This window comes from Aotus nancymaae, unplaced genomic scaffold (assembly GCF_030222135.1).
Source record: "Aotus nancymaae isolate 86718 unplaced genomic scaffold, 86718_ANA_hifiasm-v0.15.2.pri h1tg000021l, whole genome shotgun sequence".
NCBI classification, from domain to species: Eukaryota; Metazoa; Chordata; class Mammalia; order Primates; family Aotidae; genus Aotus; species Aotus nancymaae.
Genome location: NW_026988433.1, coordinates 2,225,314 through 2,253,230, shown reverse-complemented (window position 1 = coordinate 2,253,230; position 27,917 = coordinate 2,225,314). Strand labels below are relative to the sequence as shown.

Sequence of the window (27,917 nt, the reverse complement as noted above, 5' to 3'; positions counted from 1 at the left end):
TGATCTTGGCTCACTGCAACCTCTGCCTCCCGAGTTCAAGCGATTCCTCAGCCTCCAGAGTAGCTGGAATTACAAACATGCGCCACCACGCCTGCCTAATTTTTTTGTATTTTTAGTAGAGATGGGGTTTCACCATATTGGTCAGTCTGGTCTCAAACTCCTGACCTTGTGATCTGCCCGCCTCTGCCTCCCAAAGTGCTGGAATTACAGGCATGAGCCACTGCACCCGGTCTATTTTTTTATTTTTTTGAGAAAGAGTTTCATTCTTGTTGCCCAGGCTAGAGTGCAATGGCATGATCTCGGCTCACCACAATCTCTGCCTCTCAGGTTCAAGCCATGCTCCTGCCTCAGCCTCCAGAGTAGCTGGGACTACAGGCATGCTCCACCAGGCTCGGCTAATTTTGTATTTGTAGTAGAGACGGGATTTCTCCATGTTGGTCAGGCTGGTCTCAAACTTTTGACCTCAGGTGATCCGCCTGCCTCAGCCTCCCAAAGTGCTGAGATTACAGGCTTGAGCCACCGTGCCCGACCAGTATGTTCTTTTTATACAGAGTCTCAGTCTCTGTCACCCAGGCTAGAGTGCAGTGGCATGATCTCAGCTGACTACAACTTCTGCCTTTCGGGCTCAAGCAGCTCTCCTGTCTCAGCCTCCCAAGTAGCTGGGATACTGGTACATACCACCACACCGGCTCACTTTTGTATTTGTTGTAGACACAGGGTTTCACCATGTAGCCCAGCCTGGTCTCGAACTCCTGGCCTCAAGTGATCCACCTGCCTCGGCCTCCCAAAGTGCTGGGATTACATTTGTGAGCTACTAAGCCTGGCCTGTATTTTCTTTAATGCTGTATTTTTCACCTTAGTAATCATCACTATTTCATAGATGTTACTTAATTCGCAGGTTCATTTTCTGTCTGTTTTATTCAATGTCCCAGTCCCTGGAGAGTGCCTGGTACACAGCAGTTGCTCAATTAATATTAATTAGGTGGATGAACTAATATATCCGTGAATTTTTCATTCCTATAGCTTCGACTCAGTAGAGTTTTCTAACTCAAACAACTCAGGGCTCAGGCAGATAAGCAAACACGCAGAACAGCCTGAGCGTCAGATGACAAGGGGCAAATGGCTTGGGGCCTGCGTCTGAGATTCAACAGGGAATGGCAGGTGGGGTGCAATGGCAGCTGGCAGTGTTTGCCCCGTCTGTGGGGGCAGCAGCTATATACCTCCAGAAGGTTGTAGCCATGCAAGAAATGAGGCTCAAGGCCTCTCAATCTTATTATGATTTTTTTTTCTTTTTTTTGAGATGGAGTCTCACTTGTCGCCAGAGCTGGAGTGTAGTGGCGTGAGGTTAAGCGATTCTCCTGCCTCAGGCTCCCAAGTAGCTGAGACTACAGGTGCGCACCTCCTCCTGGCGGAGGTTAAGCGATTCTCCTGCCTCAGGCTCCCAAGTAGCTGGGACTACAGGTGTGCACCACCACACCCAGCCATTTTTTGTATTCTTAGTAGAGATGGGATTTTACCACGTTGGCAAGAAGTCTTGATCTCTTGACCTCGTGATCAGCCCGCCTCGGCCTCCCAAAGTCCTGGGATTACAGATGTGAGCCACCACGCCCGGCCTATTTTCTTTTTTTAGACAGAGTCTCACTCTGTCGCCCAGGCTGGAGTGCAGTGGCGCGATCTCAGCTCACTGCAACCTCCGCCTCCCAGGTTTAAGCAATTCTCCTGCCTCAGTCTCCTGAGTAGCTGGGATGACAGGAGTGTGCCATCATGCCCAGCTAATTTTTTGTATTTTTAGTAGAGATGGAGTTTCACCATATTAGCCAGGATGGTCTTGATCTCCTGACCTCATGATCCATCCACCTCAGCCTCCCAAAGTGCTGGAATTACAGGTGTAAGCCACCGTGCCTGGCCTCTTATTATGATTTTCAAAGGAATCCAGATACCTGGATTTTATGTGAAATATCCTTATCTTTTATATCAGTTATCTATTACGGTGTAATAAAGTTAATGGCTTGAAACAACAATAAACCCTTTTTATCTCACAGTTTCTGTGTGACTTAACTGGATTCAGGTCTCCTGAAATTTGCAAGTAAGGTATCAGCTAAGGCTACAGTCATCTGAAGATTTGACCAGTGCTGGAAGATTTGATTTCAGGATGGCGCACTCATGTGGCTGGCAGGTGTTCTTGTTTTGTTTTGTTTTGCTTTTTTGAGACCAGGTCTTTCTCTGTTGCTTAGGCTGGAGGGCAGTGGCAGGATCATAGCTCACCACAGCCTTCACATCCTGGGCCCAAAGCAATACTCTGGCCTCAGCCTCCTGAGTCGTTGGGTCTGTGGGCGCATGCCATCGTGCCTAGCTAAATTTTTTTATGTTTATTTTTTGTAGAGATGGTCTCACTATGTTGCCCAGGCTAGACTCAAACTCCTGGGCTCAAATGATTCTCCTGCTTTGGCCTTGCAAAGTGCTGGGATTACAGGGATGAGCCACCACACCTGGCTGGCTGGCAGGTTTATACAGGTTCTTTGCAGGGGACTTCAGATTCTTGTCACAAGAACCTGTCTGTAGGGCTGTGTTTGTCCTCATAATATGGTGACCAGGTCCCCACAGAGTGAGTGATTCTAGCCACAGAGCCTCTGTGACCTAGTTTCCAAAGTAACACACTGTCAATTCTGACATATTCCGCTTGTTAGAAATAAGTCGCTAAGTCCAGCTCACACACAAGGAGACATTCATTGGAATCAACCTTTTCAGTGGAGGGGGATCAAAGGATTTCTAGACATAAAAGCATCAAATCTTAAAATGCTGTCAGTGAGCTCAGATATAAAGCATGTTGTGACCCACCCAGCACAGGTCAGACGACAGCCTGGAAGATTCTGTTTAGCATGGGCCACCGAAGAGTACACTCAGCACTGTTCTGATCTTTTTTATTTTTTTTTGTTTTAAAAATATTTATTTAGGAGAGAGATCCAAGATGGCTGATGATTAGCAGCTCGGGCACGTACCTCCCAGTGAAAGCACAAAGAACGAGAGGACGCCACACTTTCAGACGAATGTTAGTTGCTCACGGACCAGGAGATTCCCAGAGGAGGAGCTCCACGGGTCGCCAGGGCGACTCTTGTGGCCGGCGTGGCGGTTTTGCTGGTGCCTTAGCACGCCAGTTCTTGGTGCAGAGTCCGGAGATTCCCGGGCAGAAAAGCACCATCAATCTTAACACCGCTGTTTTGGCCGGCTCAGTGGATTGCTCAGATTTCGGCGCAGGGAATCAACAAGTTGGACGTCAGAGACCCAGTTAGAAAGTTGGTAATTATAAAGACGACAGACGGACAAATATATAATGAAGGGAAGAAACCGGCGTAAAAAGGTAGAGAATACTCAAAATCAGAATGCCTCTCCCTCTACAGGGGATTGCAATTCCTCATCAGTAACGGAACAAGGCTTAATAGATTACACGTGTGTTCCAATAACAGAAGCAGGTTTCCAAACGTGGGTGATAAGAAACTTCTGTGAATTAAAAGAACTTGTTCTAACCCAATGCAAAGAAACTAAGAACCTCGAAAAAAGGTTTGACGAAATGTTAATGAGAATGGACAATTTAGAGAAGAATATAAGTGAATTGATGGAGCTGAAAAACACAACACGAGAACTTCGCGAAGCATGCACAAGTTTAAACAGTCGAATTGATCAAGCAGAAGGAAGGATATCAGAAGTCGAGGACCAGCTCAGTGAAATGAAACGAGAAGACAAGAATGCAGAAAAAAGGATGAAAAGGAATGAGCAAAGTCTCCAGGAAATATGGGACTATGTGAAAAGACCTAATTTACGTTTGATAGGTGTACCTGAATGTGATGAAGAGAATGAATCCAAGTTGGAAAATACTCTTCAGGATATCATTCAGGAAAATTTTCCCAACCTGGCAAGGCAGGGTAATATTCAACTCCAGGTAATACAGAGAACACCACAAAGATATTCTTCAAGAAGACCAACCCCAAGGCACATAATCGCCAGATTTATTAGGGTTGAAATGAAGGAGAAAATACTAAGGGCAGCCAGAGAGAAAGGTCAGGTTACCCATAAAGGGAAACCTATCAGACTTACAGCAGATCTCTCAGCAGAAACCCTACAAGCCAGAAAAGAGTGGGGACCAATATTTAACATCCTTAAAGAAAAGAACTTTCAACCCAGAATTTCCTATCCAGCCAAACTAAGCTTTATGAGCAAAGGAACAATTAAATCTTTTGCGAACAAACAAGTACTTAGTTCACCACCACCAGGCCTGCTTTACAAGAGCTTCTGAAAGAAGCACTATACATATAAAGGAACAACAAATATCAGCCTTTCCAAAAATATATCAAAAAGCAAAGAACTTGAACACAATAAAAAATTTACATCAACTAATGGGCAAAACAGCCAGCTAGCATCAAATGCCGGTATTAAACTTATATATATTTTAATTGGATAAAAAGCCAAAACCCATCGGTATGCTGCATCCGGGCCCATCTTACATGCAACAATACACAAAGACTCAGAGAGAAGGAGGAAGATTTACCAATCAAACAGAGAGTAAAAATAAACTAATAAACAAAAAGCAGGAGATGCAATTCTCGCCTCTGATAAAGTAGACTTTAAAGCAACAAAGATCAAAAGAGGCGAGGAATGACATTACATAATGGCAAAAGGATCAATGCAACAAGAAGAGCTAACGATTCTATAGATCAACGAGATAGAAAATTAACAAGGATATTCAGAACTTGAACTCAGACCCGGAACAAGTAAACTTAATAAACATTTATAGAACTCTCCACTTCAAATACACAAAACATACATTACCACCTCACACCTATTCCAAAGGTGACTATATAATTGGAAGTAAATCACTCCTCAGTAATCACATAGCATTTCATAGGTTTAAATTAAATATTGGTTGGCTGTTTGTTTGTTATCTTCTTCCCTTATTCCTTCCTGACTACATCATTAAGTATAATTATCAGTATAAAAGAGGTTTTCAAATCCCATTACTAAATTGCATTCTAGCCTGGGCAAGAAAGCAATACTCCCATTCTCTCTCCCTCTTTATTTTCCTTCTCCCTCCTCCCCATTCTCTCTCTCTCTTTCTCTTCCTTTTTCCTTCTTCCTATTCTCTCTCTCTCTAAAAAAAAAATATATATATCTATATTTATTTAATTTTTTTTCATTTTTTTTTTATTAAAAGAGGCTGGGCATGGTGGCTCATGCCTGTAATCCCAGGCCTCGGTGGGTCACCTAAGGTCAGGAGTTCAAGACATGACTGGCCAACATGGCGAAAACCCGTCTCTACTAAAAATACAAAAATTAGCCAGGCGTGGTGGTGCATGCCTGTAATCCTAGATACTCTGGAGGCTGAGGCAGGAGAATTGCTTGAACCCAGGAGGTGGAGGTTGCAATGAGCCAAGATTGTGCCACTGTATTCCAGCCTGGGTGACAGAGTGAGACTCCATCTAAAAAATGATAAAATAAGTTAAAAAGATTATAAACAATTTTATTTAAAAATTTTACTAGAAACTTAAAAAAATATAGAGATGGGGCCTCACTGTGTTGCCCAAGCCGTTCTTGAACTTCTGGATTCAAGTGATCCTCCCACTTCAGCCTCCCAAAGTGCTGGGTTTACAGGCATAAGCCACTGCACCCAGCCCTTATTTTTAAATTAAAAAAAAATTTTTGTGAGTCACGGTCACACTCTGTTACCCAGGCTGGAGTACAGTGCATGCAATGATTAGTCTTTGCCATGAAGTGCCATTATTAACATTCAATAGGCCTGCATATTTATTATTCTTATTAGAATAGAATGCTGCTGTGTCTCATTCCTCTTCCTGCATGTAGAAGGGTCAGGAGTAATTCACTCACCCAGGAGGCACACACACCCGTATTCCAAGCTACTTGGGAGGCTAAGATGAGAGGTTCATTTGAGCCCAGGAGTTGGAGGCTGCAGTGAGCTATGATCGTGCCACTGTACTCCAGTCCAGGCAACAGAGCAAGACTGCCTCTGAAAACCAAAAACAAAACAAAAAAAGAGTAATTCAGTCAATATTTCAATAAGTATTTTTTAAGCATACATTATGTGACAGGCACTGTGCCAGATACTTTGAATATCATGACATGGTATATCACTTATTTTAGTGAAGGAATGAAAGATTTAAAAACAAGCATGTAAATAATTAAGCAATACGTTCTCAATAAGTGCTCTGAAGAAAGTAAAATGGGTGCTGAGGTGGCAAAGGCCTGGGGGTGGTCAGGGGCCTAAGCGGTGAGAAGGAGCCAGTCAGGCCAAGATGTGTGGGGAACAGCATTTTGTTTATTTGAGGCAGGGTCTTGTTCAGTTGCCCAGGCTGGCAGTGGCACAATCATGGCTCACTGCAGCCTCCACCTCCCAGGCTGAAGTGATCCTCCTGCCTCAGCCTTCCAAGTAGCTGGGATTACAGATGCGTGCCACCACGCTAGGCTAATTTTTGTATTTTTAGTAGAGATGGGGTTTCACCACATTGGCCAGGCTGGTCTTGCACTTCGAACCTCAAGTGATCCATCCACCTCAGCCTCCCAGTGCTGGCATTACAGGCTTGAGTCACTGCACCTGGCCAAGGGAAGAGAATTTTAAACAGAGGAACCAGTAAGTGCAAAGGTCCTGTGGTGGGAACAAATTTGGCTGGGGTAAGATATGGAAATGCTTGTGAGGCTACAGGGAGAAGCAGGAGCCAAGGTGGGAGAGATAGAAATGAGCTAGAGCCCATGGGACCTTCCTGGCTACAGATTTCAGGGATCTAAGTGGGACAAATAGGAAATTACTGCCGGGTTTTACGAGTGGAGGAGAATGATCTGATATGGTTTTAAAAGCTCACTCTGGGCCACGTGCAGTGGCTCATGCCTGTTATCTCAAAACTTTGGGAAGCTAAGGCAGGAAAACTGTGGTCAGAAGTTTGAGACAAGACTGGGCAATACAGCAAGACCCGAGCTCTACAAAAAAGTAAAAAAAAAATTCTGGGTGTTGTGGTGCGTGCCTGTAGTCCCAGCTACTCAGGGGGTTGTCGGGGGGCTGAAGTGGGAGGATCACTTGACCCCAGGAGTTCAAGGCTGCAGTGAGCCATGCTCACAGCACTGCACTCCAATCAGGGTGACAGAGAAATACCCTGTCGCTAAAAGACAAACAGATCCACTCTGTGACTCCTGATCAGACACTAAGAAGGACACAACATCATTTTGTGGTTTCTCTACCCAAACTGCATGAGCTGTATCTAATGATGAGGAAGTATTAGAGAAATACAAATGAAAAGACAGTGTACAAAATACCTGGCCTATAAAATACTCTGCAAGGCCGGGCGCGGTGGCTCACACCTGTAATTCCAGCACCTTGGGAGGCTGAGGCGAGTCGATCACCTGAGGTTAGGAGTTCAAGACCAGCCTGGCCAACATGGTGAAAACCCATCTCTACTAAAAATACAAAAATTAGCTGGGTGTGGTGGCAGATGCCTGTAGTCCCAGCTACTCAGGAGGCTGAGGCAGGATAATCGCTTGAACCCGGGAGGCAGAGGTTGCAGTAAGCCAAGACTGCACCACTGTACTCCAGCCTGGGTGACGAGAGCAAGACTCCATCTCAAAAAATAAAAACTGTCATCCTTGTGCAGGGGCCATGCTATTCTCCTCTGTATCATTCCAATTTTGGTATACGTGCTGCCGCAGTGACCACTCGATTACCTATCCCAACATAATGAAACCCCATCTCTACTAAAAATACAAAAAATAAATAAAATAAATAAATAGCCGGGCATGGCGGTGCAGGCCTGTAATCCCAGCTACTCAGGAAGCTGAGGCAGGAGAATCGCTTGAACCTGGGAGGCGGAAGCTGTGGAGAGCCCAGATCGCGCCCATGCATTCCAGCCTGAGCAACAAAGTGAGACTCTGTCTCAAAAAAAAGAAGAAAAAAAATAGAACATGGCAGGTAAAGTCTTGTTTGACTCCTTTGCTCAGTTCCATCACACTCCTTTCTACCCTTTCTTGAAGGAATAACCGTCAGGATACGGTGTATAGATCCTTCAGTTAATTAAAAAAAATAAAATACATATATCCAATAACCAATATGCTTTTGTTCTATGTGTATTTGTAAAAATATTATATAAATGGCATTATGCTATAAATATAATGTGTGTGTGTGTGTGTGTGTGTGTGTGTGTGTGTGTATATATATATTCCCTCTAGGTAAAATTACATACAGTGTTAGGCTTTACATATTAATTTTTTTTTTTTGAGACAGTTTCGCTCTTGTTGCCCAAACTGGAGTGAAATGGTGCAATCTCAGCCCATTCTCCGCCTCCTAGGTTCAAGCCATTCTCCTGCCTCAGCCTCCCAAGTAGCTGGGATTACAGGCGCATGCCACCACGCCTGGCTAATTTTTTGTATTTTTAGTAGAATCGGGGTTTCACCATGTCAGCCAGGCTAGTCTCGAACCCGACCTCAGGTGATCCGCCCACCTCGGCCTCCCAAAGTGCTGGGATTACAGGCGTGAGCCACCGCGCCTGGCCTATGTATTAATTTTTGAAGACAGGGTCTTGGTCTGTCTCCCAGGCTGGAATGCAATGGTGTGGTCATTGCTCACTGCAGCCTGGAACTTCTTGGTTTGAGGGATCTCCTACCTCGGGCTCCCAGAGTGCTGAGATTACAGGTGGCCTAGACTTTATAAAGCTATTATCACTTCTTTTGTCAACATTATCCTTTTGACATCTATCTAACCTGTTCAAACAGATGACCATCTTTCCTTTTCAATGTTCTGCAGCATTAAATGTGCACATGCACGAGGCATGAGTTTCACTTCAGGGCCTCTCCCTAGAAACGGAAATCCAGGGTCACAAGCAATGGGCATTCCCGTTTTGCTGTTAGATTCTGCTCTCCCACCAGCAGCATCTGAGAGGTGGTTGGCGTTCCCCCGAGGGTCCTAGGGGAGCTCGGACTTGGGTTTCCAGTAGGCCGGTTCTCGCCCGCCTTGTGCGCAGTTTGCGTCACTGGGGTTCCTAGAGGACTCGCCTGCAAGTGTGCTCGTGACTGCAGGGCGGACCCCTCGGTCCCTGGGGCTCTTTCCCCACGGGGAACTCTTTTCTGAGGCGCTTGACTGCGCTGATCTGGGCCTCTATCTGTCTGCATGTCGGCAGGTGCACCCAGGAAGGCCCTGTGGGTCGGGGTCCCTGTAGCTCAACCTGGCCTGGGCTCTTCACAGCTTCAGTCCCACAGGGGGCTGGAAGCCTGAGCACTTCCTCATTCCGCCCCCGATGGTAACTAGCGCTGGAAGACCCGCCCATATTGCAAACAAAATCTCATCATTTTGTTTGTAGGACACGGCCGCCTTGGCTGCCGACCTATGAAACGCTCCGAGAAGGGGTGCTACGGCCGGGCGCGGTGGCTGCATCTGCAATCCCAGCGCTGTAGGACGCCGAAGAGGGCGGATCCCTTGAGGCCAGATTGGGAGACACAGTGAGATCCTGTGTCTCAATTAAAAAACCAAATTAGCCCGGATGTAGTGTGCGCTTGTAGTCCCAGCTACTCGGAGGCCCAGACGGGAAGATTGCGTGAGCCTGGCAGTTCGAGACCAGCCTGGGCGATACAGCGGGACTCCGCCTCAAAAGAAATAAGTACCGGTTTTCCTGGGTGGGCGCATCCCTCTCTGATGCCTCGCTCTCCAACTGCCCCTGGGCCTGGGGGCGTGAAGGCTAAGCTCTGGAGAGACAGAGGCGAGGGATGACTCTAGGAGACCGGCCTAGGACCCATTCATTCATTCATTCATTCGTTCTGTCACCTACCCGTCCTGAGCTCACCCGAGCGCCGCCCTACGCCCCAGGACCCCAAGTACCCTCACCCCACGGGGCGCAGACAACGACAGGCTGGCAAGCGCCTGGAAGCCGCGTGCCTGACCGCGTCTGCCCGAGCGAATCTCGCCTCCCGCCGGAGAGGCCGCAGGGCCGCGCCTGCCCGGCCGCGCCCAGCATCTCCCGCCCAGGAGCGCGCCGCCTCACTGTTGGCGCATGCGCGCCCGGGAGCCCGCCCTGGGTGTCAGCGCATGTGGGGCCCGCGGGTCGGCGCGCGTGCGCGCTCCCGCCTCGCCCTCCCACGCTGTCCACCGTGCCTACTGCCCCACCCTACGCTCTGGGACCGCGGGAGCGGCCGACCGAGCCGGGTTGCGTGCGTGCGCGCACGCGCGGGCCACGTGGGCGGGCGCCGCGCCGTCGCCCCGCCCCTTGTCACCCCGCCCCGCGCCGGCCCCGCCCCTGCCCGCGCGCCGGCGTCGGCTGCGTCTCAGGCGTTTGAATTGCGCTTCCGCCATCTTTCCAGCCTCAGTCGGACGGGCGCGGAGACGCTTCTGGAAGGTAGCGACGCGGTTGGCCGGGCAGGGCCGGGCGGGGACGAGGGCCGCGGTGGGAGGACAGGGGCTGCGGCCGGGGTCAGGGCCCGGGCTGGTGGCCGGCCCCGGGGTAGCGAGCGGCTGTGAGTAGGTGGGTGGCGCGGGCCCGGCCGGGCCGGGGCAAGAGACGGACGTGCGGTCGGCGCCCGCCCCCGCGAACCCCGGTTCCATCCTCCGCTCCCATCCCGGTCGCGGTCCCGGTGTCGTCTCCATCCCGATCCCTCCGTTCGTCGTTCCTCGGGTCCCGCCGCCCCGGATGCCGGCCCCGCCCGCCGCCTTCCCGCTCCCAGGCCCGGCCGCCATGGCGCCGCGGGCGGGAGGCCTTTGTGGGGCGGGCACGTGGGGCGCGGGGGGCGCGGGAGCGGGGCCGCCATGGGCTGCGGGGCCGCGCGAGCGCTCGTCTCCGTCCTCTGCCTCCGCAGGAACGCCGCGATGGCTACGCAGGGAGAGCCCCAGGTCCAGTTTAAAGTAGGTAACCCTGCGGGGCGGGAGGCGGCCGGGCCGGACCGCGTGCGCCTCGCGGGTCCCTCCTCCCGGCCCCACGATGGCTGTAGTGGGGCCCCGCATCCACATTCTTTGTTTTAAGTGGTGGCGGTTACAGTTCCGTGACTCTGGGATCTTGAGAGGCGAAGTGTTTCGGGTTTACTTCCAAAATGTGTTCTCCAACAGCTTGTATTGGTTGGTGATGGTGGTACCGGAAAAACGACCTTTGTGAAACGTCATTTGACTGGTGAATTTGAGAAGAAGTATGTAGGTACGTGCGGGAAAACGTCGTTTGTGGACATGTGTGAGAAGTGGGTAAATGCCTCCGCTCAATGGCATCGTTTCCGTTTCAGCCACCTTGGGTGTTGAGGTGCATCCCCTAGTGTTCCACACTAACAGAGGACCTATTAAGTTCAACGTGTGGGACACGGCCGGCCAGGAGAAATTCGGCGGACTGAGAGATGGCTATTATATCCAAGGTAAGCGTTTGTAACTTGCCGAACCGTTTGTGAGAGGTTTTGTGTACTTCAGTCTTCAAGGTTATAGAAAATCAGGTCTGTTCCAACAAACAGTGCTTAATACTGTAATGGGAATTGTGTCATTTTTGGGTTCAGAAATGTGAGCTTCAGGGAGTTGACCACCATTTTGGTGGCAGAGGAGAAAATTTCATGAAAGTTGTGTCATTTGCATGCTGTGTCATGCTAGGCATGGTTTAGAAAAAGCTCTGACTTACACTGGGTACATGTCATAGTTTAAAACAATAACGTGCTGTTACAGCAGTTCAGTATATGAAAACAGCTTCATGTATGTATTTTGGCGTAGTGATCAGTGATTATTTCTACTCCATTAAAAAACACCAGACACTAGACCAGAGAAGATAGGGATCTTAGCAAGTGTTACGCAAGACTAGCTGATTTCTTGTTAAATTGTTTGTACTAAGTTGCGGAGAGTATTTTTCTCAAATAGATTGATTTTAAAAATTGCAAGGAAAACGTTCATTATACCAAAAAGAGGAGTAAAGGAAATACTTGTCTCCCCTGGAACCTCGCTTTGCTAATAACACATTACTTGGAATCATTCCATGCCTTGCCTTTTCCTTTAGCATGTACGAATAAACGCAAGAATTTCCCCCAAAAAATCCTTTAACCAAAAAGTTGTGGTTTCTTGCCTTATCAACTATACCATAGCTATCCCTGCAGGTGAATATATAGACTTTATTTAGGTTTGTTACTATTTTTTGAGACAGGGTCTCTCTATGTGGCCCAGCCTGGAGTGCAGTGGTGTGATCTCACTTCACTACAGCTTCTACCTCCTGAGCCAAGCTGTCCTCCCACTTCAGCCTCCTGAGTAGCTGGGACTACAGGCACAGGCCACTATGCCTGACCAATTTTTTTTTTTTTTTTTTTTTTTTTTTTTTTTTTTTTGTAGAGATGGGGTTTCATCACGTTGCCCATTCTGGTCTCAAACTCATGAGCTCAGGTGATCCACCCACCTCGGCCTCTCAAAGTGCTGGGATTACAGGCATGAGCCACATCACTTGGCCTGTCTGGATTTAAGACAGGAATATTTCCTGGTATAGTCAGCCGTGCCATTTAAAGACCTTCTGAAGAATGTATTTCCAGGCCCTACCCTCAGAATGGCAGCTCGGTTCTCCAGAATCTCACTTATCATTAATCTACTTGAGATACTTTTTGGGATGAAGGTACTGTTAATGGTGAAGTATATCAGGGAGGTTTGACGGGGCAGCTCATCTTGCTTAGGAAGAATTGTGAATTAACATTTTTAGAATTGAAAGTGAAGGGAGAGAGCTAGGAGACTCAGTGAGGTCTAAGACTGTAACTAGTTGAATCCTAGACTGGTTCTTAGCATTCTTCACTTGTGTAGTAAACTAAGTGTATTAATTACCACAAATGTTCCTTTCAGCCCAGTGTGCCATCATCATGTTTGATGTAACATCCAGAGTTACTTACAAGAATGTGCCTAACTGGCATAGAGATCTGGTGCGAGTGTGTGAGAATATCCCCATCGTGTTATGTGGCAACAAAGTGGACATTAAGGACAGGAAAGTGAAGGCAAAATCCATCGTCTTCCACCGAAAGAAGAATCTTCAGGTGTGTGAAAATTAAAACTTCCTGAGTTATTTTTCTTAGAGGAGATGATACCTAAGGCTATGAAATTGACCAGAGTCTATATTATAGATGGAAATAATTTTATCTTTATACTATTTTTATTGTTTTTGAAGACTGATAGAGATGAGGTTTCACTGTTGTCAGGGTTGGTCAACTGAAGTGTGTGTGTCTTTTGTCGTTTGAGACAGGGTCTTGCTCTGTTGCCCAGGCAGGAGTGCAGTGGCATGAACATAGCTCACTGCAGCCTTGAACTCCTGGCTCAGGCAGTCCTCCCACCTCAGCCTTCTGAGTAGCTGGGACCACAGGCACTCACCACCAAGCCCACCTAATTTATTTTTTGTAGAGATGGGGTCTTGCTCTTTTGTCCAGGCCTGATCTTGTACTCCTGGCCTCAGGCAGTCCTCCTACCTCATCCCCGCAAAGTGCTGGGATTACAGGCATGAGCTACCATGCCCCCACCAAGAATCTTTTTCTTATCTTGGAATGTTCTAGGAAAATCAACTTTAAAAACTAATTTTTACTTTTTTAAACAGTACTACGACATTTCTGCCAAAAGTAACTACAACTTTGAAAAGCCCTTCCTCTGGCTTGCTAGGAAGCTCATTGGAGACCCTAATTTGGAATTTGTTGCCATGCCTGCTCTTGCCCCACCGGAGGTTGTCATGGACCCAGCTTTGGCAGCGCAGTATGAGCACGACTTAGAGGTATTGTGGCCACTTTGCTGTCCAGGCTGTTCCGTTTGGCTTGTTTATTCCTGGCAGTTTTGATCTGGAGTGTTAACAGTTTTCCTCTCTTCTAGGTTGCTCAAACAACTGCTCTCCCGGATGAGGATGATGACCTGTGAGAATGAAGCAGGAGCCCAGCGTCAGAAGTCTAGTTTTATAGGCAGCTGTCCTGTGATGTCAGCGGTGCAGCGTGTGTGCCACCTCATTATTATCTAGCTAAGCGGAACATGTGCTTCATCTGTGGGATGCTGAAGGAGATGAGTGGGCTTCGGAGTGAATGTGGCAGTTTAAAATATACCTTCATTGTTTGGACCTGCATATTTAGCTGTTTGGAACGCAGTTGATTCCTTGAGTTTCAGATATGAGACTGCTGCAGTCACATCACAATATTCAGTGGTGAAATCTTGTTTGTTACTGTCATTCCCATTCCTTTTCGTTTAGAATCAGAATAAAGTTGTATTTCAAATATCTAAGCAAGTGAACTCATCCCTTGTTTAAAAATAGCATTTTGAAACCACTAAAATAGAGAAATTTATGCCGTGTTAATACTTGGATTGCCTTGCTATCACTTAATTTGAAATCTATTAGGTTAATTTCTCCCTATGTCTGCTTTTTATTTTTGTACATTTGAGCTGTGTCTCACACTCAGCATGACAGGTCAACAGACTCTTTGGTAGAAGAGTTAAACGGTGTAAATATTAGTGCAGTTAAACTAAAGCAGTGTCTGTTCCACCTTCATTTTGGCTAGGTAGGGTCATCTTGGGAAGAATCTGCTCAAGGTTTGTGACCTGTCAACAACAATGTGGTTTGTACATACCAAATAGATATTTTAAAGGTAATACTTGGTTTTGTTTTATGGCAAAAGTAATGTTTTGATAACTTCAAACAGGATGGAATGTCTGGATGGTGGGAGCTTGGGAATTCTTGGTGTTAAAAAGTATAAATTTTGCACTTTCTGTTTGAATGTCAGATGCTTAGTGTAAAGTTGATACTCAAGGAAAATGGTCCATGTTTACCCAGTTTTCAGGTACTCCCGGACTTTCAAGATGTCTTAACATTAAGTTCTTCAGCAGTACACACTATACTGTTTTTGTTTGTTTGTTTTTGTTTTTTTTAATCCTGAGGATTTGTAGGGCAGCACAGTGGAGCAGGACATGGGTGAAATACTAGGAGCATGGCGCAGTGGAGCAGTGGGGGGGACTTCTCAGTAACAGAACAGCTTGTGAAACTTTTTTATCAGACTAAACATTTAATTTATCTTGTATATTTTCCACATTTAAAGATGAATTAGATCTTTATCCTAATTAGGCGTTCGATCCCATCAATGCTATTCTTGTAGCAGTTAGCAATCTTAAAAATAAGAGCCGTTTTTTCCTCATACAGTTACTATAGTCCAGTTTACCAAAGTTTTCTTTAGGTGTCTGATTATCTGGAGATGATTACTTCCCTACCTTAAAAGGTGTAGAAAGGATCACTTAAATATATGGAAAAAGGTGAAGCTGAATACTACTTACTGTGTTAACTGGCAACAGTCCTCTAGTGTCTTAAGATCTGAATTGCTGTGTATGTGACACTGTATTCAGAACCAGCTTCTAACCAGCCTGTGTGAGATGGGAAGTTTTTTCCCGTAATTGGGATGAAACCTTTCATTCAGATACTTTGAACTTAAGGTGTATGTGTTGTTTGTAACCTTGTGTAGAATGCAAGTGGTGTTGACATTCTGGATCTTCTATGTAACAGTTGAAATTTGGAAGTGATGTCACTTACCTGTCTAACATGGTGTGGGAGAGATTTACAAGTCATTTATTGGAAGAATAATTGTTGCAAAATATATTGCTTCTACTTTGCCTGGATTTTCTGAATCATCTCTAGTATTGCTTTAGGAAATATGTTTGGTTAGCAGAGATTATTAACTTTTGTGGGGAGGGTGGGGAGGGGAGGGGAGGGGGTCAATTCTCTCCAGATTGTACAAATGGGAAAAGTCTGCTCTCCATTTTTTGAAGTCTGGTGTCTTAACGGGGGAGGCCTTAAAAGCTTAACACAAAGTGACTGCATACTAGTAACAGCTTGTTAGAGCAGAGTCACTAAGAAAAAGTTAATGCAGGGGTCTGTCTTGTCTGTATATAAGGTGAAGTAATCGGTAAATTGGTAAAGTGTTGAAGAGCAGTTTCAATTTGTGTGAGAGCCAGTTTTTTAAAACCTAGGATGGGGTTTTTTGATCATATCAATCATAAAATGTTTAGAAACATAAGACTATAAAACAGCCTCCAAAGAGGACTGGTTTCCTGGCTAACTTCACCTGGAGGAACTCAAGGACAGAGAATTTCAGATTTCTTTTGCAAAACAGATCAGGAACACAAAGTTACCTGCTGAGCAAATGGAATGAGGGAGGGATTCAGCTTTTCTTGCCAGCAGTCTGTCAGACATCGTGTATAATGTTTTCTGCCATGTTGGGGCTGCGGGTATCCTGCCCAGCAAGATAATACGAGACAAGCTCTCCCTGTTTAGGACAGCACCCATCCTAACTCCTTGCAGTACCTTTACCCTTCAAGCTGAGGGCATGGTGGGGAGGGAAACCACCTAACCACTTGCCTTTAGTTAAGGGATCAGAGTCCTGTTCAAAAAACAAATCTGATGTGTCTCCCCTGCCCCACGTTTGCTACCAGGCCCTGTACGCTCTGGTCACATGCATCCGGAGATGACACACCTGTGTGCATGCTGCTTTTCAGAACACTCCCCCTTCCCGAAGACAGTCCTACCAGTGAATGCTTTAGCTTTAGACTTCACTCTGGTTTTTTTACCTTAGGTGAGTCAGATGTCCGACTGGAGATGTCACAGACTTCCCTCTGCCCTAGTCAGCATGGCAAATCTGCAGTTGTAACTTCCCTTGCCTAGTCGAGTTGCCATGAAGGCCAGGGCCCTGTCTCTGCTCTTGTGTCCCCAGTGTTTATTAAATGTTCTGTGGGAACCTCAAGGAGGAGAACTTGGGGGTTAGAAATGGGGTGGGATTGATGGAGGTAGATGGAGAGGCGAGAACAAGATAGGGAGGGTCGCCCTGTGGCCACCACAAAGCCTCGTCATCCACTGAGTGAGCAGCCACTGCGAATGCCAGGCGCCAGCTCCACCCATGCTGGTGGGCTCTTCGAGGCAGAAGAGGATTCAGGGGCTTCTCCAGTAAGTGTGAGGTGTGAGCTGCAGTGGCTTTAGGGTCAGGCAGGTGGTCGTGCAGCGGCCGCCCCCCAGGCGTGAAGGATGGGACCCACATGGCTGGGAAGCGCAGCTCGGAAGCCAGTGGGCAGGGGAGCCGGGTGGGCAGTGCTGTAGGTCTCGGGGAGAGCGCTTGCTTTTTGCTTCCTCTCTCTCCCGATGTCTGACCTTTCCCCCAGCAAATGAAGAAGTCATACCTGCTGCATATTAGAAGTGTGGGAATTTGAGTAATTAAAAGACATGGTCGCCTCAGTTCCCCCCACTAGAGGTAACTTGTTGACATTTTGTCATATATCCTTTCAAATGTTTTCTAAAAAGGGGATTATACTGTAGCGCTCTTTTGTAACCATGCTTCACTTTTTATCATGGGCTTTTCTGTGTCAGTGAGTTTTACAGCGCTTTTCATAATTACTCAGTGATGCAGAGCGCAGCCGGGCCGTCATTTACTGGGACAGCCTCTGTGGTTCTTGTCAGATGGCGTTTCTGTCTCGTCCCACTCGTCTGCGTGCTGCTTGCAGAGTGGGTTTAACTCTTGCAGGGAAGATTATTTCCAGATGTGACGTCCCCATTCTTTTTCTTCCATGCGCTTCTCAAGCTGTTGTGTTTAATTTTTTTTTTTTTGAGTCAGAGTCTCGGTATGTCACCCAGGCTGGGGTGCAGCGGCAGGATCTTGGTTCACTGCAGCCTCAGCCTCCCAGCCTCAAGAGATCCTCCCTCCTCAGCCTCTTGAGTAGCTGGGACTACAGGTGTGCGCCACCACACCCAGTTAACTTTAAATTTTTTTGTAGAGACGGGGGTTTCACTATGTTACCCATGCTGGTCTTGAACTCCTGAGCTGAAGCAATCCTCCTACCTCAGCCTCCCAAAGTGCTGAGATTATAGACGTGAGCCACTGTGCTGGCGGCGTGTTCGTTCCTTTAAACTTCTGAGGGTGTGCCCTGCTTTGTAAATTCCTAATAGAATACCAAACTTATTTTTAAAAATAGATTATGTGTGTGTGTGTGTGTGTGTCTGTGTCTGTGTGTGTATCTGTGTCTGTCTCTGGGTATGGCTGTGTGTGTGTGTGTCTCGGTGTGTGTTTGTGGGTGTGTCAGTGTCTGCATGTCTCTGTGTGTGTCTGCATCAGTGTGTGTTTCTGGGTTTGTGTGTGTCTGTGTGTACGTCTGTGTGTGTGTGTCTCTGCATGTGTCTCTGTCTCTGTGTATCTGTGTGTGTCTGTGTGTCTCTGCCTGTCTGTGTGTGTGTCAGTGTGTCTGTGCACGTCTTTGTGTGTGTGTGTGTTGATTTTCACCACGTGGCTTCCACTTTGCATTCCCAGCTTTGGACATGGTGGCAGAGACAGAGCACATGCTGAATTACACACATTTTGTTACATGGCTCCCTTCATGCTGTTTATTCTATACTCTCACATTTATGGCCAGGCCCAGTGGCTCATGCCTGTAATCCCAGCATTTTGGGAGGCCGAGGCAGGAGGACCACTTGAACCCAGGAGTTTGAGACCAGCCTGGACAACATAGTGAGTCCCCTATCTCTAATTTTTTAGAAGTAAAAAAAAAATTTATATTAAAAAATCCACTTCTGTTTTCAGAGACGTGCAGGTGCAACGTATCCTCCTCCCCCTTCTCACAAATTCACATTCTGTGATGCTCCAATTTGGAGCTCAGAAAATATTGATTGGCGATGTTGGATTTGGACTATAGGAACAAATTATAGGGAAAAATAGTGTTAACCAAAGGAAAATGTCGTAACAAGGAGGAAACTGGAAGCTTAAATTGCAAAAATAAAAAGCACATAATGGTCCAGCTCCCAGTAGGCCCAAATATGAGAATACATTAGAGATCAGTTGATTAATTAGAGACGGCGTCTCTTTCTCATCCAGGCTGGAGCGTCATGGCGTGACCAAAGCTCACTGCAACCTCGACCTCCTGGGCTCAAGCCATCCTCCCTCCTCCCGAGTAGCTAGCAGCACCACGATGGCACCCCTACACTCCAGCCTGGGTGACAGTGAGACCCTGTCTCAAAAAACAAACAAAACCGAACCACGCTGCTCCAGTGTGGCCTCTCAACCAGTCACATCTACAATGACCTCTTTCCAAATAAAGGCACATTTTGAGATGAAAGGGATTGGGACTTGAACATGTCCTTTTGGGGGACACAGTTCCACCTACAGTTGTGAGTGTCTCCAGGCTTCTGATCTCTAGAAGCGTGTTGCGACATTCTCTTTGCTGTCTTGGGTTGCACGTGGGCAAGAGTGTCTCTTGGCTGGACACACAGACATACACAGAGCTGAATGGCTGGATCAAAAAGACATTTACAACACATGCCCACCCAAGGAATGTTACAACATGTCTCCCAGTTTGTAACTTTTCACTTAAAGTCTTCCTGATTCACAAAAGTTGTTAATTTTAATATGGTTCAATTTATTGATAGTTCTTTTAGTTCACGTTTTTATGTTTAAAACATCTTTTTCTATCCCATAGTTGATACCCGCGTTTTATACTAGGAATTTTTAAGTTGTGTTTTTGCCAGACGAACCTTGATTCATCAGGAGTTGGTTTTTGCATATAGTGTAAGATAGGGATTTTTTTTCTTTTTCTTTCTTTTCTGAGACAGGATTTCACCCTGTTTGTTACTCAGGCTGGAGTACAGTGGCGTAATCACGGCTCCAAATAAGCCATGTGGATAGACATCAAATCATTAATAACTTCAGCATTTCTGTGCGTAGAACCAGGGAAGTAATGTTTATAAATACATCGGAATCTTGAAATGTCTGCCCCTACTTTAGGCACGTTGAAATTGCTGCATTGAATTACGGAACTATAATAGAAGCCTCTACAACCTTTATTCTGAGTTTACTGATCCGCAGAGGATCAGAAAAAATAATGTATTACTATCTAGTGGAATAGTTGATCGTCACAGTGATAGTAGACCGTGACAATGATGTGTATTTAGTAGAATAGTTGACCGTGATGGTGGTAGATGACCGTGACAGGGATACATGTCTGATGTAACATTTGACAGTGATGGTGATAGGTGACCGTGACACTGACGTGTGTCTTGTGGAATAGCTGACCGTGGTGGTGGTAGGTGACCATGACAGTGATACATGTCTGATGTAACATTTGACAGTGATGGTGGTAGGTGACCGTGAAACTGACGTGTGTCTGGTGGAATAGCTGACTGTGATGGTGGTAGGTGACCGTGACAGTGACGTGTGTCTGGTGGAATAGGTGACTGTGATGGTGATAGGTGACCGTGATGGTGACAGGTGACCGTGACAGTGACGTGTGTCTGGTGGAATAGCTGACCGTGATGGTGGTAGGTGACCGTGACAGTGACGTGTGTCTGGTGGAATAGCTGACTGTGATGGTGGTAGGTGACTGTGACAGTGACGTGTGTCTGATGGAATAGGTGACCGTGATGGTGACAGGTGACCGTGACAGTGACGTGTGTCTGGTGGAATAGCTGACCGTGATGGTGACAGGTGACTGTGACAGTGACGTGTGTCTAGTGGAATAGGTGACCGTGATGGTGACAGGTGACCGTGACAGTGACGTGTGTCTGGTGAAATAGCTGACCGTGATGGTGGTAGGTGACCATGACAGTGACATGTGTCTGGTGGAATAGGTGACCGTGATGGTGACATGTGACCGTGACAGTGACGTGTGTCTGGTTGAATAGCTGACCGTGATGGTGGTAGGTGACCGTGACAGTGACGTGTGTCTGCTGGAATAGGTGACCGTGATGGTGACAGGTGACTGTGACAGTGACGTGTGTCTGGTGGAATAGGTGACCGTGATGGTGACAGATGACCGTGACAGTGATGTGTGTCTTCTGGTGGAATAGCTGACTGTTATGGTGGTAGGTGACCGTGACAGTGACATGTGTCTGGTGGAATAGGTGACCGTGATGGTGACAGGTGACCGTGACAGTGACGTGTGTCTGGTGGAATAGCTGACCGTGATGGTGACAGGTGACTGTGACAGTGACGTGTGTCTAGTGGAATAGGTGACCATGATGGTGACAGGTGACCGTGACAGTGACGTGTGTCTGGTGAAATAGGTGACCGTGATGGTGGTAGGTGACCGTGACAGTGACGTGTGTCTGGTGGAATAGCTGACCGTGATGGTGGTAGGTGACCGTGACAGTGACGTGTGTCTAGTGGAATAGGTGACCGTGATGGTGACAGGTGACCGTGACAGTGACGTGTGTCTGGTGAAATAGGTGACCGTGATGGTGACAGGTGACCGTGACAGTGACGTGTGTCTGGTGGAATAGGTGACCGTGATGGTGGTAGGTGACCGTGACAGTGACGTGTGTCTGGTGGAATAGGTGACCATGATGGTGACAGGTGACCGTGACAGTGACGTGTGTCTGGTGAAATAGGTGACCGTGATGGTGGTAGGTGACCGTGACAGTCACGTGTGTCTGGTGGAATAGCTGACCGTGATGGTGGTAGGTGACCGTGACAGTGACGTGTGTCTGGTGGAATAGGTGACCGTGATGGTGACAGGTGACCGTGACAGTGACGTGTGTCTGGTGAAATAGGTGACCGTGATGGTGGTAGGTGACCGTGACAGTGACGTGTGTCTGGTGGAATAGCTGACCTTGATGGTGATAGGTGACTGTGACAGTGACGTGTCTCTGGTGGAATAGCTGACCATGATGGTGATACGTGACCGTGACAGTGATGTGTGTCTGGTGGAATAGCTGACCGTGATGGTGGTAGATGACCGTGACAGTGATACATGTCTGATGTAACAGTTGACCATGATGGTGATAGGTGACCATGACAGTGACGTGTCTCTGGTGGAATAGGTGACCGTGATGGTGGTAGGTGACCGTGACACCGATGTGTGTCTGGTGGAATAGGTGACCGTGATGGTGGTAGGTGACTGTGACACTGATGTGTGTCTGGTGGAATAGGTGACCGTGATGGTGATAGGTGACCGTGATGGTGATAGGTGACCATGATGGTGACAGGAGAAAGCTATACTGTCTGTCTTCTCGGGAACATCTGTAGAGTATGTTTGGCTAATATTTCTCTTAATGCACATTGGAACCACGCCATGCTGTTCTCCCTAACCCTATTTGACAGCACAGTGCCTGGCACACACGACTTAGTAAAACATGAAGTAAAAAAAATTACCATTTTAATTGTAGTTTGGTGACATTTGGCACAGTCACAGTGTTGTGTGAACACAACTATCTAATTCCAGGACATTTGCTTCGCCCCCCAAAGGAAACCCCATGCTCATTAACCGTCACTCCCCTGTCCCCCTTTCCTCTGCCCCAGCAACCATGAATCTCCCTTCGATTTTTATGGATTGGCTTATTCTAGACATTTCATAAAAATGAATCCACGCAATGTGTAGCCTTTTGTGTCTGGCTTCTTTCATCAGCCTAATGTGTCCAAGGTTCATTCGCATTGCAGATGAATCACTACTTCATTCCTTTTTTCATTTTTTTAATTTTTAATTTTTGTTTGCAGAGACAGGAGTCTTGCTATGTTGCCCAGTGAACTCCTTGCCTCAAGCAATCCTCCCACCTTGGCCTCCCAAGGTGCTGGGATTACAGGTGTGAGCCACCCACCCAGCCTAACTTTTTTAAGTTTAATTTTTTAACTAGGAGGCGAAACAATTTTATTTTGCAGTTGTCTTTAAAACCACAAAGATACCTATTTTCTTCATATACAAACAGTACAGATACCTACACATTTTAGAAAATGATTATACAGATGCTCGCCAAGAAAAATGTATTCCATGATCTGGTTTCAGTGAGGTTGCTTGGAAAAAACTCACCTCTGGACTGATTCCTAAAACACAGCATTCCACCGCTCTGCAACTTTTGTTCAAAGTATTTATTATTGTCATCAGCATGTGGTGCCTGCCTTCTTACGTATTTGATAGTACATACATAGGCTGGCTTGTCACCTAATGTTCCATTGGTTTATCCTCCTTTTCTGCAGGTTCATCAGCAGGCTGAGCAGCTGTGCCTTTCTCTGTGGCCTTTCTTCAAGGCCTTCCAGGAATGGAGACACATCATCATCATCATAGATTGTAAACTCCAAGTCTTTACCAACAGTTCCAATGGAAACATTCTTTGTAGTTAGGTCCTGTTCTGCAGGAAGTGTCTCTTTTATTTTTTTGAGACGGAGTATCTCTCTGTCGCCCAGGCTGGAGTGCAATGGCACAATCTCGGCTCACTGCAACCTCTGCCTCCCAGGTTCAAGCAATTCTCCTGCCTCAGCACCCCCTAGTAGCTGGGATTACAGGTGCGCACCACCATGTCCAGCTAATTTTTTTTGTACTTTTAGTAGAGAAGGGTATCACCATGTTGGCCAGGCTGGTCCTCAAGCTCCTGACTTCAGGAGATCCACCTGCTTCGTCCTCCCAAAGTGCTGGGATTACAAGCATGAGCCACCAAGCCCAGCCGGAAGTTTCTCTCTTAAGGCACGCAGACCATGTTTAGCCAGTTCCTTTAAATTGCACTCCATAAATTCAGACATATGTCTCTCCAAGTTAGTACGAGCTGATTGCGAACAGGCTCCAGTGGACATAGCTCTGCAGTCAAAATAGTTACCAGATAGACAGGTCTGGAAAACGTGAGGACCCATATCATCATAACCAGCAATAAGCAGCCCAACACCAGATGATCTCTGGCCGTATCGATGTGTTGGTGTCTGGGTCTTGCTTCCAATTAGAGATAGAACATGAGACACAGGAAGTGGTCTATCAATACAAATCGGGAATCCAAATACTCCTCGTGCATAAAATATATAACAGTCAGCCCAGGCTGGCCTTGAACTCTCAAGCTCAAGCAATCCACCTGCCTCGGCTTCCCAAAGTGCTGGGTTTACAGGCACGAGCCACCGAGCCTGGCCCAGTTCTACTTTTAATACGCTCTCCATATGCCTCCTTTGAATCCTTTCTGAAATTGATATGTAACAAAATTCAGTCATGTGCACAAATACCTTTTCTTCATTTTGATAGTTGTACTGTATTGACGTTGCCAGAACACACAGCTGTGACATCATGACGTCACTCTCGCCCTTCCAGGCATTCGTCTTAATTCTGCACGGACATGTATATTTAATGCTAACCAGCAGCCTTTGCTGTCTCTCCAGTCATTCATATCGTCTGAACAGCAGCATGGGATTAGCCATTTGGGGTTAATTTTCATACATATTGTGCCATTTCAATACCTAATTTCAGTCTTTTTTCATTTCAGGAAAAACTTCTCAAAATATAGTGTTTTTTTGAGACGGAGTCTCTCTCTGTCCCCAGGCTGGAGTGCAGTGGGTGGCCTCTGCTCACTGCAACCCCTGCCTCCCAGATTCAAGTGATTCTCCTGCCTCAGTCTCCTGAATAGCTGGGATTACGGGCACACGCAACCATGCCTGGCTAAGTTTTGCATTTTTTTGGGGTTGAGATGGGGTTTCTCTATCCCTGACCTCAAGGGATCCACCTGCCTTGGCCTCCCTAAGCGCTGGGATTACAGGCTGGAGTCACTGCAGGCCCAGGTAAACATTGTACTATTATTTTGCATTACTCCCTTGGTTTTCCTCTTCAGCAACTCCTGTCAAATTTATATTAGTAGATCTTCTTTTCTGATCTTTTGTACTTATTCCTCATTTTGAATTTGTTTCATCTTATCATTTGTTTTTAAATTCAGTTTTATGGAGGGATCATTGACATACACTAAACGCAGATATTGATGGTGTAACCTTTGTTTTTGAGGTGCACGTGGAGTTTCATATCCATGACACTCCAGGTAGCAGCTACTTCTATGACTCCCAAAAGTTTCCTGTGCCCCCTCTATATCCATCCCTACCTCCACCTGTCCCCAGGGTGTGCTCTCTCACCTTTCTCATCCCCAGGATCCGGTTTCTGTCATTATATGCTAGTTTTCATGTTCCAGAAATTTATACAAATAGAATCATACAGTATATGCTATTTTTCTTTTCTTTTCTTCTTCTTCTTTTTTTTTAAATTTTGAAGACAGAGTCTCACTGTCACCCAGTCTGGAGGGCAGTGGCGTGATCCCAGCTCACTGCAACCTCCCCCTCCTGGGTTCAAGCCATTCTCCTGCCTCAGCCTCCAGAGTAGCCGGGATTACAGGTGCCCACCACCACGATTGGCTAATTTTTGTATTTTTAGCACAGACAGGGTTTCGCCATGTTGGCCAGACTGGTCTCAAACTCCCCACCTCAGGTGATCTGCCCGCCTCTCCCTCCCAAAGTGCTGGGATTACAGGCGTGAGCCACCGCACCCAGTTAAGTATATGCTACTATCCTCTCTGGCTTCTTTCACTCTGTGTGATTCTGAGATTCAGCTATGCTATCACTTGTGTCGGTAACTTGTCTTTTAATTGCTGAATAATATCCCAGTATATGGATACGTCGCCCTTCCTTTATCCAGGAAGTGCCTGTCCACTTCATTTGATGGCCATTTCAGGTTTTCCCAGTTTTTGGCTATTAAAATACAGCTGTGAGGAATATTTCCTTACCAGTCCTTATGTGGGCATATGTTTATTTTCCTCTGGAACAAGTCTGAAATGACTGGGTCATATGGTAGTGTATGTTTACTATTTCAAGAAAGAAAGTCCTAGGCCGGATGCAGTAGCTCACAGCTGTAACCCCAGCACTTTGGGAGGCTGAGGCGGGTGGATCACGAGGTCAGGAGTTCAAGACCAGCCTGACCAACATGGTGAAACCCCGTCTCTACTAAAAATTCAAAAATTAGCTGGGTGTGGTGGTGCACACTTGTAGTCCCAGCTACTTGGGAAGCTGAGGTAGGAGAATCGCCTGAACCCGGGAGGTGGAGGTTGTGGTGAGCCGAGATCATGCCACTGCACTCCAGCCTGGCCACAAGAGTGAAAGTCCGCCAGAGAGAGAGAGAGAGAGAAAGACAGTTCTATTTTTTCTATTGCCACCAGCACTGTGTGACAGTGCCTATTGTTACCAGCTGTGTGGTGGTGTCCGTCCCCATGGTGGTTTTAATTTGTATTTCCCTGATGATGGCGGGGAACATTTTTTCTTTTTCTTATTTTTTATTGTTTTTGAGATGAGTGTTGCTCTGTCACCTGGGCTAGAGTGCAGTGGTGGGATCTCAGCTCACTGCAACCTCTGCCTCCCAGGTTGAAGCGATTCTGCTGCCTAAGCCTCCCAAGTAGCTGGGATTACAGGTGCCTGCCACCATGCCCAGCTCATTTTGTATTTTTAGTAGAGACAGGGTTTCACCATGTTGGCCAGGCTGGTCTCGAACTCCTGACCTTAAGTGATCTTCCCACCTTGGTCCCCCAAAGTGCTGGGATTACAGGTGTGAGCCACTGCACCCAGCCAGAGCAAGATATTTTAATTTCGATGAAGTCTAGTTAATTTTTTTCTCTTGTGGTTTATACCATATCAGTAAGATTTTCTTCTTGTCCTCGAGACTCATAGTTCTGGATTTTACATATACCTCTGTGATATGTTTTGTATTAAACTTGTATATGGCGTGAGGCGTTATGAGTCATTTTCCCCCCACATGAGTATCCAGTTGATACAGCACCATCCGTTGAAAATAATTTTCTTTCTGTGTTAAATTACCTGGAAGCTTGTTGAAAATCAGTTGATGAAATATATGTGGGTCTGTCCTAAGCGTGTGAATTCTGTTTCACTGATCTCTGTGACTATCTTTCTGACACGGTGTTTTGATTTATGTAGTAGTTGTTGTTGATGTTTGTTTGAGATGGGGTCTTATTTTTTCTCCCAGGCTTGGGTGCAGTGGCATAATCTTGGCTCACTGCAGCCTTGATCTTGCAGGCCCAAGTGATCTTCCCACGTCAGCCTCCCAAGTAGCTGGGACTACAGGTGTGCACCACCATACCCAGCTAATTTTTGTATTTTTTGGCCTCCCAGAGTGCTGGGATTATGAGTGTGAGCCACCACACCTGGCCTTGATTTATGTCATTTTAAGCCTCGAAGTCAGGTAGGTTAAGTATTTCAGCTTTTTTTTTTTTTAAATGACTGAATTTGTTGGGCATAGTGGATCATGCCTGTAACCCCAGCAACTCAGGAAGCCGAGGTGGGAGGACCACTTGAGGCCAGGAGTTTGAGACCAGCCTGGGTAACATAGGGAGATCCACCTCTACTAAAATAATTAAAAATATGGTCAGGTGCGGTGGCTCACGCCTGTAATCCCATCACTTTGGGAGGCTGGTGTGGGCGGATCACTCGAGCTCACAAGTTTGAGACCACCCTGGGTGACATGGTGAAACCCTGTCTCTACAAAAAAATACAAAAATTAACCAGGCATGGCCGTGGGCACCTGTATTACCAGCTACTTGGGAGGCTGAGGTGGGAGAGAGCATGAGCCTGGGAGGCAGAGGTTGCAGTGAGCTGAGATCGCACCACTGCACTCCAGCCTGGGAGGCAGAGGTTGCGGTGAGCTGAGATTGCACCACTGCACTCCAGCCTGGTTGATAGAGCCAGACCTTGTCTCGAAAATAAATAAATAAACAAACAAACATGATGGATTTGAGTCCCAGCCCTAGACCTTATTCAACCTTAATTTCTGCCTTACTCCAAATACAACCACACCGGGAGTTAAGGCCCCAGCATAGAATCTTGGTGACAGAGACCTTCAGTGCGTAACGGCTGCACAGGACGTACAGACGCCCCAGCCCTGCAGGGCTCCCTGGACTCCTCACAGCAGCCTCTCACCTTGCTCTTTGCCTCCACGGAGAGCTTGCTAACTTGTTCGGGTTCTGCTTTCAGGAACTGCAGACTCCCTGTTGTCTATTTATGCCTTCTCTACCAAGATGCTGGTGCAAAAATTCCACCTGCAAAATATCATTGCCAAAACACTGAATCCATCTTTTAAACTACAAATTCATAGGAATATAGAATCTGAAGGATTAGGTTAAATTACACAAAATCAGCAAAGTCCAGAATGCGCACAACTCAATAGAACAGTGATT

General features: G+C 46.7%; 1 protein-coding gene, 1 non-coding gene and 1 pseudogene across 2 annotated transcripts; 1 reads left to right on the top strand and 2 right to left on the bottom strand.

Moving 5' to 3' along the window:
- Positions 1 to 7,602: 7,602 nt before the first annotated feature.
- LOC135276313 (U6 spliceosomal RNA) lies at positions 7,603 to 7,711 on the bottom strand. Its single transcript, XR_010343881.1, has one exon. It is a non-coding gene; the product is annotated as a U6 spliceosomal RNA (small nuclear RNA).
- Positions 7,712 to 10,296: 2,585 nt separating this feature from the next.
- On the top strand, positions 10,297 to 15,601 carry RAN (RAN, member RAS oncogene family). Its single transcript, XM_064379543.1, has 7 exons — positions 10,297 to 10,376; positions 10,834 to 10,879; positions 11,081 to 11,165; positions 11,248 to 11,373; positions 12,818 to 13,005; positions 13,557 to 13,727; positions 13,823 to 15,601. The coding sequence occupies exons 2-7, from the start codon at positions 10,844 to 10,846 to the stop codon at positions 13,865 to 13,867; spliced, it is 651 nt and encodes a 216-aa protein (XP_064235613.1). The 5' UTR covers positions 10,297 to 10,376; positions 10,834 to 10,843; the 3' UTR covers positions 13,868 to 15,601.
- Positions 15,602 to 22,888: 7,287 nt separating this feature from the next.
- On the bottom strand, positions 22,889 to 23,726 carry LOC105719711 (proteasome subunit alpha type-1-like; annotated as a pseudogene).
- Between the last annotated feature and the right edge of the window lie 4,191 nt (positions 23,727 to 27,917).